This window comes from Sciurus carolinensis, chromosome 9 (genome assembly GCF_902686445.1).
Source record: "Sciurus carolinensis chromosome 9, mSciCar1.2, whole genome shotgun sequence".
In the NCBI taxonomy this organism is placed as follows: Eukaryota; Metazoa; Chordata; class Mammalia; order Rodentia; family Sciuridae; genus Sciurus; species Sciurus carolinensis.
The window spans coordinates 8,772,630-8,785,473 of NC_062221.1; the positions used below are offsets into that span (position 1 = coordinate 8,772,630).

At 43.1% G+C, this 12,844-nt stretch overlaps 1 protein-coding gene across 3 annotated transcripts in view; it reads right to left on the bottom strand.

The window, feature by feature from the left end:
• Positions 1-6,610: 6,610 nt before the first annotated feature.
• Positions 6,611-12,844, bottom strand: part of Agtr1 (angiotensin II receptor type 1) — a 43,248-nt gene continuing 37,014 nt past the window's right edge. For all 3 annotated transcript variants that reach the window (XM_047564167.1, XM_047564168.1, XM_047564169.1), the window contains one exon: positions 6,611-8,572. In XM_047564167.1, coding sequence (XP_047420123.1) covers positions 7,445-8,524 — 1,080 coding nt within the window. In that variant the 5' untranslated portion in view covers positions 8,525-8,572 and the 3' untranslated portion in view covers positions 6,611-7,444. The remainder of the gene's footprint in view (positions 8,573-12,844) is intronic.

Genomic DNA, 12,844 nt, shown 5'->3' on the forward strand with positions numbered 1-12,844 from the left:
CTCGGCATGCCAGTGCTGTGTCTGCGTGTTTGTGTGAGCACGGGTGCGTCCAACATGGAGGTGTTTCCTGCCTGTATCACATGGAACAGGGGCATCTTACAGCCTGTTTGGAATAATGAGGTCTTCTCTAAACTGAACTGGGGAGGCAGATGGTTGGAACTAGGAGAGACCGAAGTAACAAGCTCCTCAGACTTCTGCAGTGATTATCAGAGACCTTGGGCTGTCTCAGGGAATCAGAGCAGATCTCATCTAAGATTTCAGTGGACTCAGAGGTTTCCACTGACACCATAATAACATCATTACCCCTGTGAAGTGCACCACTGGCTAATTCATGTCATTGCACTGGATGCCCTTCCATCTTGGTGTCATGTTCTTGGCATTTATAGAAGAACATTGCAAAAGAAGCTCATCTGAATCAGGCCTAAATGAAAAATGGTGCTTAAAAAGAATCCATTATGTGACTCTCTGTCTCCATCCACTCACTGGGAATTCTGTGTTGAGCATGTTGCTGGGGGACCTGTCTGCTCTTGCTTTGATAAAGATGAATGGGAACTCAGTACCGCCATCTTTCCATCCCAGCTGCAAGAAGCTTGGGATCCAGTGTTTTCCTCCATCACAGCAACATTTCCTCCACACAGTCAGTGGTTTTGCTTCTCCTTTCTATGGTTCTTCTGTAGGATTTGTTTGGTATCTCCCTGCTTTAATGGGCTCTTCACAGAAAGCCACTCAAATCACCTATGAAAGTATTGAGTAAAAATAACACACACCTTTGATTTTGTTCCATGAAAGTTTTCATCAGAATCATATCAATGCTAAGATCGTGCAGAGTGTCCTGGTGGAGCTCCCGGCAGCAGCGCAGGCTCAAGTGACATTTCTGTACTTGGTGTCTTCTCTGAGGATTAGCTGCTCAGTGGAACTGCACCTTCTTCTTTTTTGTCTTCCATGGGAGTGCCTGCTGCCAACTGCCTTTCCTGTAACATTTGCAAACAACTTTGAAATATACCGCTCTGAACAAGCTTAATAGATTTGCCTACTTAGCCCAAGAAATAACACTGTTCTTTTTAACACAATTTTCCCACCGAGTAGGCTATTTGGATGGAATTTACATGCAATACAGTTTGAGAAGGTGAGAGAACAGAGGGAAGAGGCACTTTATAGGTTCTAAAAATTGAGGAAGCAGCCCTTCATTATTTGTCACAATGCATTGCAGCTAATTCACATAGCCTAAGTCTGTATTTCCTTCCTCCTCTGCCCTAGGGATTCTCAACCTTGTCTTGATTGACACTTTAGACCAGACAGTCCTGTGCTGGATGGGATTGTTCTGTGCATTGTGGGATGGTTAGCAGCATCCCTTGGCCTGTACCCCTGGCATGCCTGTATACCCTCCCCTGAATTGAGACAAGCGAACACGTTCAAACATTACCAAATCCCCCGGGGAGGGCACAGTCACTTCCTGTTGAGAATCACTGTTCAACAGACCTCTGTGCCACACACATCCCTGCCTTCTGAGGCATCATGGCGGCTGGACTTGCATCCTGTTGTGGTCATTCCCTCAACCTGCGGTGGGATTGCCTTGCTTTCTATATCTCATGTGCGATTGCTCCTTTCTGCATGCTTTACAGCAGAAAAAAAGAAAAGAAAAGAAAAGGTAAAACAGCATGTTCTGCCTGTTGCCGCTCTTTTCTCACCTGTCTCCTGCACAGCATCCACTTTGAGGTGGTTCTCAATGATGCTGCTATAACTGTGCTCAGGACTCACTGCTGGTCTCACCACCTCCATCCTCCAGGCCTCTGCGCATGGTTAAAATAAATCCCATGTTTGTTTTCATTATTCCAGCTCTATTCTTCATCTAAATCTACTGCCACATCGAGACTGTCTCACTTAAAAGGAAATCTCAGAATATAATTTGTGTTTCCCCAATGTTTTTTTCAAAAGAACATCATTCCATTGGGCTGTAAGAAGGTAGAACTTTGACATGAAAATTAATTTAGGAATTTCCTTCCTGCTCCCATTTAGTAAATGCTATCTGGATTCTTGGCTGCAGAGAAGACCAGAGCATTTAACTAATTACTGTGACAGTTAACAGTTGTAGCCTGCTTATTTGCTAGACCCAATACAAACTCATCCAAAATCAAATTACTATAAATGTAAAATCGAGTACAATGGGGTGTAAGGTCAATTAGTGCTTTCCATTAGTGAGCCATTTTCAAGGACAAAGACTATAGAAATCCTAGCTTGAAATCCAGTAAATGTGGCCTAAGACAAAGTTAAATATTTTATTGATTTGAAATAGATAGGCATGGACAGTATTTTGAGGAGTACCTACATGATTCATAATTTGCGATGCCACTTTTGGGGTTGGGGGAGGTGTTGAATATGGCAATATAATTTAGCAATGAAGGGCACAGATTCTAGAGACACAATTTCTGGGTTCAAATGTCAATTCTCACATGTAGAGTCACATTCTATTGAACAGATCTCTAAGCTTCTTTTTGTCTCATGGAATAATAACAGAACTGACATGACTGGTTGTTGTGAGGACTGGATAATATAATGCATATAAGTAGGGGGTTCTATGCCTGTCCTAGGGTAAGAATTTGATGAAGGATAGCTAGAATAAGTTCAAAGACAATTGGATTTGGGTGAATGATTTTGATAGGAAACCCATTCTCAACTACATGAAAAGTAAGCACCCAAATGGAAATATGGGGACATTTCTGGGAGAAGGTGGAACAGACAGGATGATTCAAGGAACAGCTGTAAGGTGATGATAATGGAAAAGTCATTCCTCTTATTTTCCACTTACTACATGAATGAAAAAGAATAACAGTTGTTTGGTAAGAGAGTTGCCTGCATAGCCTCTAGCTAAAGCACTCTGCTTCCTGTGTGTGCTTGGAAGCTTCTCTGCAGCAGCCATGGCCAGGAGGAGGCCTCAGGTAAGAATGGGTCCTCTGCTGGGAGTCCTGTGTTACCCAGAGCCGGCTCATCCCCAGCAGGTCTGCTCAGTAGTCAGAGTGCAGGATGCTCTGCTCTGGGGACCTCTGGCATTGCTTCTCCCCGTTGCCTAACACCAGTCTGCTTTCCATCTGCCATTTTGGAGGATTGAACCTTATTTGTTTATTTCTGGAAAACTATCATTTAGCAATTGTATGTGCCCGTATGCCATAGCAGAGCTTTATCAGGCATGGAAAAGAAGTTCCATGAGAGAAATCCCAATTCACTTGGAGGTTCAGCCCAAATCTCTATTTTTCATCTGTTTAGTTTTTCAAAATAAGCTCCATAGGACATAGAAAGAATCAGGAACTAGCCTCAGGGTATATGTGTCTCATTATCATTTGGATTCTTGAAGCAAAGTAATCATAATAGCGAACTAGCTTTTAATAGTTCAAAATTAACATCATTTATTCACCAAATTTATATCTCTTGTGTGTATAGATAAATATTTTCTTATCACACTGCTTGGAGGGTAAATCTTAAGGTCTTTAAACTCTTAGAGGCTTATTTATTCAATGCTTCCTTGTGTATGAATGATTTAGAATGAACTATTATTAGAGCTAAATTGTCTCATTCTAAGCTACTGTCTTGTGAAAAAAGGTGGTAGGGAGGACTAGCCAGATTTCTGTTTCTGGTTCTTTCTGATTATGAAAATTGTTTTAACCTCAATTGCATCATTTCCTAAGCAAGGTGAGTTGGCTTAATGAATGGATGTCTTTTCCATTGGATTTGGCAATGTAGAATGCAGTTTGCTGGTTCTGTGAGATCCAGAGATCTCCCAGAACCCCGTCTAGTGAGGAGGGTCCAGGCAGCAAGGTATGTGGTACTCATTTCCTCTATTTTATGACTTCATAGTCTAATAATTTTTATTATAATGTGCAGGTAACATAAGAGTATTTCACTATGGGGAGATAATAGCAGGTATTGTAGTAACTTCAGTCCCAGCTAGGTGCCTGTCCTACTTACCACAGCCCTTCACCTGTAACACACACCCTGTGAGATACCCTGGCCTTTACTCTCTTACAAGGAGATACATGAAAGAGGGGTAGTCCACAAGGCCCTTATTTAGGTAGAGACTGAGAAAGTTTGGGACTTAGACAACATGACTCCTCTTGTATGGCCACTGGATGATGTGCTGGACACTACAAAAGGTAATTTCTTATTGTATAAGCAGGAAGAAATACCTGTAGATCTTAGCTATGGAGCCCTCACTTAAAGATATGAATGTTGAGTTTAAAGTATGGCGTGGTCAGGAATACAGAAGCACATCAGTAAATCAAGAACCACCAAGGCTCTCTTGCTTTTTCTGTTCACTCTCAATGCAGACCGCTTCTTCCCTGCATGGGAGACATGGCTGCTAATATGTCCTCTGGTTGGTCTGTGTCCAGACCAGTATGGCCCCAGGACCCTGCAGTTCTGCCATGGAGGTCTTAATCCTGGGAGACCTCCTGTCCACTCCTCATTCTATCAGTCTTACTTTCTCCTAATTTTCTCTACCCTAAGGAATCTCATCTTAAAATATCTCAGGGGTGGTTATTTTCTATCATTCACCACTTTTGTGATCTCCTTGAATCAGTTTTCCCTTCTCTGGGTCCCAGGTTGGCATGTATCCACTAGAGAAAAGCTGCAGCAATATGCAGAGTAATGAAACTGAAAATCTGTTATCAAAACTCTGTGAGTCTTTCCTTAGCTTGGCAATCAAGTACTTCTCACTTGGCTCTCTTTCATGCTGCCTGCAGAAGCTGATTGAAAGGCCTTGCACACATTATAAGCTGTATGTCACACAACTCTAGTCTCCCAGTGCAGAGCAGGGAAACCATATAAAACTGATTGAACCTATGAATGATTGTATTGACTGAAAAGATGGATTCGTTCATGGAGGAATTCATCTTTTCAATATGGAGGAATGAATATAACACTTGAATTCTGCTGGGCACCTAGATCTTTATGGAACATATTCTTTTCTGCATAAACCTTAAGAATATTCCACAAATAAAGAGTGTACCTAAACTCTGAACATGTTCATGAAGAATGAATCATGGCATACCATCCTGACATTTTGGTAAGTGAATCTCAACTTCAATATTAAGTGGTATGACTGAGAAAGCAAGAATAAAGGTTCTAAATACTTCACAAAGGGGAAGGAGGAAAATGACAGCATCATTTGATGAAATTAAAACAAAAATGAGATATGGAATGTGATATTCATATCAGTTACTAAATACATGAGCTGGAGGATATCTAAATACAACTGCCTTTCAGAAATTGCCTCAGCCATCTCTTGGATTCAAATAATTATTGGAAAAGGGGAAACTGTTATGAAGCTGACCTGAAGGGATTTCAAATAGGAGAAGCTTATACTATAATTTGGGATCAGCTACAAATTAATTTTTAGAGTTAGTCCCTCTGTGAAAATAAAGAAACCCTGGAGTGAGTGGCAGGCATTATGTTAGTGAAATTAAAAATACTATGAGAGGAAAAGAACATGAGTTATTTCCAAGACCTCTCTGAATGACCTCCTTACCCTGGGCCTCCACCAACAGTTTTATGGTCACCTGAATCCTTTGGCCACAACTTTTGGAGAAGAATAAGCAGAATGGCCTGCCCGATGTGGGCCACAGGAACAGAGAGGCCCAGGTAGGAGAAGGCAGCAGCCTCTGGCGGGAACCTTCTATGACCACAGCTTCTTCCGACCTAGTCATATCCCCACCCTATGGGCGACACCTGGATCCTTCCAGTAAATTTGTTTCTGCTTAAATTTAGCAAACACCCCATGCTGCTGAAGCTGTGGTGAGATATGTTCATGCATCGTTGGTGGCATTATAAACTATTGCAAGTTTCTGGAAAATATTTGACAATGTGTATTAAGAATACAAAAACATTTAGACTGTCTACTCAGTTGCACCACGGAGAGGGGGTGAGGAATGATCAGTTTCACGGCTTGAGGGCTCATATCACTGTGACTTAGGATGCTGAGAAAAGTCAGAAAAAGGCTAACAGTTCCAATCTGGTGACTAGCTAGCTAATCTGGGTGTGTCTGTATTTTGTAACAGTGTGAAAATACTGAAGTGTTTTAGCAAATATCTAATGGGTTAGGAAACTACCATGCTATCATGTTAAGAAAACAAAAAAATCTGTATACAAAGTTCTATATACATTACGACTCCAGTGTCGTAATGTATATGTGTATGAATACAAAAAAATAGAAGGAAGTAGGCTAAAACATTAAAATGATCATTTTTGAGTTGGAAAATTAATGATGACTTTTTAAAATACTTTTCTATATCTTCTAAATTTTCCACAATGGTTATGTATGCAATTAGAAAAATCTCACTTAAAATTTATGAAAAAAATGATGTATTATTTTAATGTTATAAGGAATGAGAATGATTTTTGCTCTTGTGTGGAAAACTAAATTTCAAAACAATGTGTTTATTCCATGTTATTCCATGTTGTTCTTTGTCCTTTCAGTGATGGGATGCAAAAATCTATAGCTAGCAGAATTAAGCTATCAGTTGAGTCAAACTTTAAATGAAAATATGATCATTCTTATCCACAGGTGTCTTATTTTAGAAATAAATAGTATCTAATTTAAGCAGCCAACGCCAGATGCCTTACAATAAAATTATTTTATTTCAAAGTAAATATAACTTTTCCAGGTTTTAATCAAATAACAGCCACTTAGCGATATACATATATGTGTGGAATATAGGCTTTTTAAAAAACAGTAAGGCATTATGATATGTAATCTTTTTAACCACAAACTATATACATTTCTCAGATACGAAATAGACAGGACTAGGAAGACACAGCCACCAGGGAGCAGGATAACAGCTTTGTAAGTGGTTTGACTTTTATTCGGGCTCGTACATCTAAGCAATCTCGCTGGCATGGTTTTGGAAGTGTGAATCTCTAAGGCAGGGACTGAATCTCAGGAAAGGTTCGGCAACTTGATGACTACTGCTCAGCTCATCCTTGAACAAAATGCGACCTAGCAGGAAGGAGTGGGCCACCCTTGCTCCTAGCTAAACAGCCCTGCGGAAACTGGGCGGAGCACGCTTGAACTCAGATCTACCGTTGCTCTTCTGGAGGTTTAACATACCCTAAATACCTTTATGTGGAAGTAAAAAAAAAGGACAGAAAAGAGGAGACGGGGAGATTGCATGGCTGGCAGCAGAATTTTCCACATGGACACATTCATCCAGTTTCTGAGGTCGTTCTTTGAGCAGCCGTCATCTATTTAATGCAGAGCGTGGAAAAGCGTGGCTTTGCTTTATTTTGCGGCGCAGGGGAAGAAAAGCTTTTGTTCAGAGCTTTAGAAAAGTAGCGTGGGTCCTCTTCACTTGCGATCTGCTTGCGTTCTGACAAGTAGCTGGTGCTCACTTGTAGCGAAGGGCTCGAGAGGAATGTTTCCCGGCTCTTCCTTTCCCAGGACTGAGTCCCAGACAGGTCACTGGACCTCAAAACAGGGCGCCGCCTTCTTGGCGGAGGAGCTTAAATGATCGGAGTGGCGGTAGGAGAGCGTGCTCATTTTTGTTGACAGACTCGAGTGGGTCTTGGGCTTGGGAGGAATGTATTTCAGCAGTTGGAGAAAATACTTTTTGAATTTTTTCCCCAGAAAGCCATAGAAAAGAGGATTCAGGCAGTTATTAAAATAAGCGATGCAAATGGTGATGGGCATGGCCGTGTCCACGATGTCTGCGATTTTACAGTTGCGGATGACGCCCAGCTGAATCAACACGTCCAGGAAGGTGAATATTTGGTGGGGAACCCAGGAAAAGAAAAAGAAAAGCACAATCGCCATGATTATCTTAAAAATATCATCATTTCTTGGCGTGTTCTTCTGGATTTTATAAGCCTTCTTCAGGGCCTTCCAAATAAGAGTATAGCTCGTCAGAATGATCAGGAAAGGGAAGATGAACCCCAGGATGTTTTTGGTCAGGCCCATCCCTATGGGGAGGGTGGGGTTGTTGGAGTCATAATGGAAAGCACAAACCGTGACATTGGTGTTCTCGATGAAAAAGACATTTCGGTGGATGACAGATGGCAAACTGGCCAAGCCGGCCAGCAGCCAAATAATGATGCAGGTGACTTTGGCCACAAGCATCGTGCGTCGGAGGCGAGATTTCATTGGGTGCACGATGGCCAGGTAGCGATCAATGCTGAGACACGTGAGCAGAAACACACTGGCGTAGAGGTTGAAGCTGACGCTGGCCGAAGCGATCTTACACAGGTAATTGCCAAAGGGCCAGCGGTATTCCATGGCAGTGTAGACGGCCCACAGCGGCAAAGTCAGCAAGAAGCACAAATCAGCCAGTGCTAAATTCAGAAGGAAAACACTGGCCACAGTCTTCAGTTTAATGTAAAAGTAAATGACGATCACCACCAAACTGTTTCCAAATATTCCCACCACGAAGATGATGCTGTACAGCGTAGGAATCATGATAAATATGTAATTGTGCCTGCCGGCTTTGGGGCAGTCATCTTGGATTCTTTTAATACCATCGTCAATGGAAGAGTTGAGGGTCATTTTGATTTTCCTGGGTTGCAATAGTGTCAGATGCTATACCAAACGCTCCTGGAGAAAACAGAAATAAAAATGGAAAATATTTTAACTTCCAGTTGTCAGCAGTTTTATTTCTCAATCATAAATCCAGTAACTCAACCCGTGTCTTACCATAAATGTTAGATCACATTTTCCTGAAGAAAGATTGTGAACTGATAAAGTCTGGGATTACATGTTTAATTTAGAACTTCTGCTTTTTCAGGAATTGATAAGTATCCTCCAGAGCAATAGAGGTGGAGTCCAGTGTGAATAAATCTGCCTAAGGATGTTGCTTTTATATTTTTCCTACAAGGAAGTTCTAGCTTCTAAGTGAGCTGAGAACAATCTAAATCTTAGAAAACACTACTGAATTAATGTAGTTATTCAGAACAACTTGAAAGTCTCTCCTGAGGTAAACAAGGCTGATTAATTTATCTTTAACTTCAGAAGTGTGGCACAGTTGTAGTGGAGTCTTTAAACCATGGATTTCATCTCACAATCTTTACTTAGGTATAAAAATTATCAGAATTTCCCTCAGTGGTTAGAATAGCTGCTTTTAAGTTACCGAGAAATTGGTCATGGTGAGAAAGGTTGAGGGGGGAGAGGGAAGGCTCAGAACTTGGGGAAGAACACTCTTTTCATGGTTTTACAGGCTGCTATGGGCTATAAGGACTTATTCTGCAACTTCCAGCTTAGATCATCCAAGAGAGCCTGTACTCTCCCCCACTCCTTCCTCCCAGCTGTTTCTGCAGCTGGAGGTAGCAGCAGTTCTGTAGGATCTTAGGAAGAGTCAGAAGCTCAGGAGGAGCCCCACACCCTGCTCTGTGTGAGTCCACCAGGAAGTTCTGTGAAAGAGGCTGAAGGTGCTGTGACAGTTCCATCACAGGGTGTGGGACAGGTGTCCTCCGAGGGACAGGTCAGCACTGGGCACAGGTAGGACAGCCAGGCAGGCCAGTGGTGCTGATGCGTAGATCCTATTGTTAAGCCCAGAGCAGATCCCTAGATGCAAGGGACTGTGCGTTCCCCATGGCAACGTGCCCTGGGGAAGAAGAACAACATCAAGACACCGTGGTCTGCCCAGCACGGTGTGCTTGGCATCCAGGAGAGCTGGACGCACATTCTTAGAGGAGTGTTTGTCTTGGAACAAAGGAGTGAGGCAAAGGGTGAGACCCTGTTGTTGGCTTTTAAGAGAGAATGCATGAGAAGGGTTCCCAAGTAGTCTTTGAACTTCCCCGAGTTGGTGACGTTCTCTCCCTATCCAAGTGTTGGGTTCCATGTCCTCGACACCTTTTCCTTTGACACTTAGCTGTGTCTAACCTCAATCTTTTTCCCTCCCTTTACCCATTAGCAGTCACGAACAAGCACCAGCTAGCCCTCCTCACAGCCTCTGCGCAGCCTTCCCAACTCTTCCGAGTTGCTTCGGAACTTTAGATACGGGTTTGGACGCTTCAGTCATCCCGACGCATCTGTCTTCCCCTGGCCGGTCAGCCCAGGGAGCGGGCCCGCTTGAATCGTCTTGCCTACTACGGCAGGTTCTGGTGCATTTCAGGGGTAGATGATGAAGGAACCGCGGCTGAGGAAGTGAGTGGTAACTGCACCAGTGAACAGCCGGGACTGAGTACTGCGAGCACAGAGTACGGAGAATAATTTCTATGGCGCTTATGAAGCTGGTTGACATGCTGCGGCTCACAGCATCACAGAAAACACCCAGTGTCAACCTGAGTCTCACCATGCACGAGAAAACAAAAGCAAACCAGCAGAAAGCCCTGGAGCCACGTTGAGGAAACAGCAGACAGCGAAGGAATAATTTCATGGAAGCCAGGGCCTGGCTCCGAGGGAGCTGTGACTAGTTCTCCTTCACTTTCCTTGTTACCATTTGTTTTAATATAGTTACTGAACTTATGCCAATTTAGGAGTAGAATTTCCTTAGATAAATATCCTTTATTAAGAGTTAATTACTTCATCAAAGGCTTATAGGCTAGTAGTCATTTATGCCTCAATATGGTTTAACTATTTGCTATTCTCTTAACATCTAGTTGTGACCAGCTGGGTTTTGCCTGGGGAGGAGGGGATTAGAAATGTCAAAGAATGTCAAGGGGGTATGAAAAGTGGTGGAATGAGACAGACATCATGACCCTCTGTACAGGTATGATTACACAAGTGGTATGAATCTACATCTTGCACAACCATAGAAATGAAAAAATGTACCCCCTTTGTGTACAATGAATCAAAATGCAGTCTGTAAAAATAAAAGAATGTCAAAGGTTGAAAAGGGCCTGGGTGAACTGAAAATATGGGTAGAGGTAAATATTTGGCTCAGCTTGGACTTTAAGGTATACACACACACACACACACACACACACACACACAGAAAGAATACATGGGATTGTGTGAGAATCTGCTGGGTACCTGAGCTGCCAGAGTGCAGAGGACCTTCTCCACTTGGTTTCCTCTCTTGACCCTGCTGTGAGGGCACACGGATCAGGTTGCTTCCATTAATCCTACGCTCGAAGTGCATACAATTTTATTGACTACTCTGAAATGTATAATGGACTAGGATGGGGGCAAGTCTGCATTTGAGAACCCATTTAAAAGCAGAGTTGTGGGACTCCAGCTTCTTCCCACGCTGGGGAGAGCCTCTTCTGCAGTTCCAGCTAATTCACGCTCACCACGATGTCAGGTGCTCAAGCCTCCTCTGAAACTTCAGTGACGTGTTTATTATTGTAATGAGCATATCACTTGAGGTACTCTGGATGTAGAACTGAATATGCTAATTAGAAGGACATTTGACATTATAATTTGTAGAATGACCAAGATTCCCTACCTAATAAGGTAACATATTTGTTCACACTGGAGAGTGCAGGAAAGGGGGGTGAGAAATTTCAGGGGGTGCACCCAGGGCAAGAAGAAGAAAGCAGAAAGGCAATCAGTGCCTTCGGCAGGCATTGTCCATTCAGCACGCAGTCAGGGAACACCTTCTAAGTGTGGGTGTCACGGATGCACCCTGAATAAGGTGGCAGTCCTTCTCCCTGGTGGTGTTCAAGTCTGGCTGGGGGAGCAGAAGCCTTACACTTCCCGCCTCCAGTGCTTTGACTGTTACACTGCACCAGAGGCACGTGGAGACTCTGACCCAGCTTGGTGGGGAGGGGAGAGGAACTGAGAGAGCGCACCTGACTCTGGAGGGCAGAAGGGGAGCAGATGGTGAGAATAGAAAGGCAACCAGCTGCCCAGATGGATTGAAGATTGTCACTCCTTGAACTGTCCCCTCCATAGCAATGTCTGCAACGTCACCCAGGGAAGCTGCTCTTGTCAATGTACAAATCCCGTGTCACCCTTCTGGAACTGTTGGGCCTTTCTGGAAGGGAAGGTGATCCAGACCAGTCTGCAGTCTGCACTGCTGTCACTGCTGATGAACTTCCTTAGAGGAACACGGTTCTTGGGAAAGAGGGAAAAGTGGAACTCCCGAGATGGGTAGCTCTCTGGGACGGGGACGGAGTGGGTGGGAAGGCGTGGGGCTCATTCTCATTGGAGCTAAGGATGCTGTTTTGGTGAGAGGCTGCAGGAGGGGAGATGTGGTCTGTTAGGAACACTGCAATGGTAAGTTCCAGGAAGCTGGGACACCTGCTTCTCTTCCTAGCAGGGCCATGAGCAGGCAGAACACTGACGTGAACACAGTTACGGTTAGGGGTTAGGTAGGAGTAACAAGATCTGGGTGCTGCTGCACGTGGGGTGACTGGACAATGATCACCGTCATCTCAGACAGCCAAAAGGATTCTGAGTGTTTTTGTCATAAAAAAGGAGAAATATTTTGGAGCGATAGGTATGTTTAACCCGATTTCAGCTTATACAACAGAAATGCACTGAAATGTCACATGGTACCCCACGTGTACAATTTTAAATATCAGTTACAAGCTGAATTTAACCGTAATTTTAAAATCCACAAAGGAGTGACTTTTTCCTATTTGTCCTATTCCAGGTCTCTCCATAGCTTTTATCCAGGCTCTGTGGGTTTATATGAATTCTACAGCACTCTTGGGGAAAGAATATGTGTTTGGAGTAAAGAGATCCTAATGGAATCATCCTGTGCCATTTACAAATGGGTGCAGCTCTGACTGTGAGCCTCCGTTTCCTCATCTGTCAGATCAGAACGGAGATTCTTATTGCACATGATTTCTGTGGGAATTAAATGAGATAATGTGAAAGTATTGGGAATATCTTTCAAATAGTGTTTAATGAAATTTTTCATTTGAATCTTGACTATTATTTTTGAATACAAGGCAAGCACTGACTCAGAATAGCCATTGG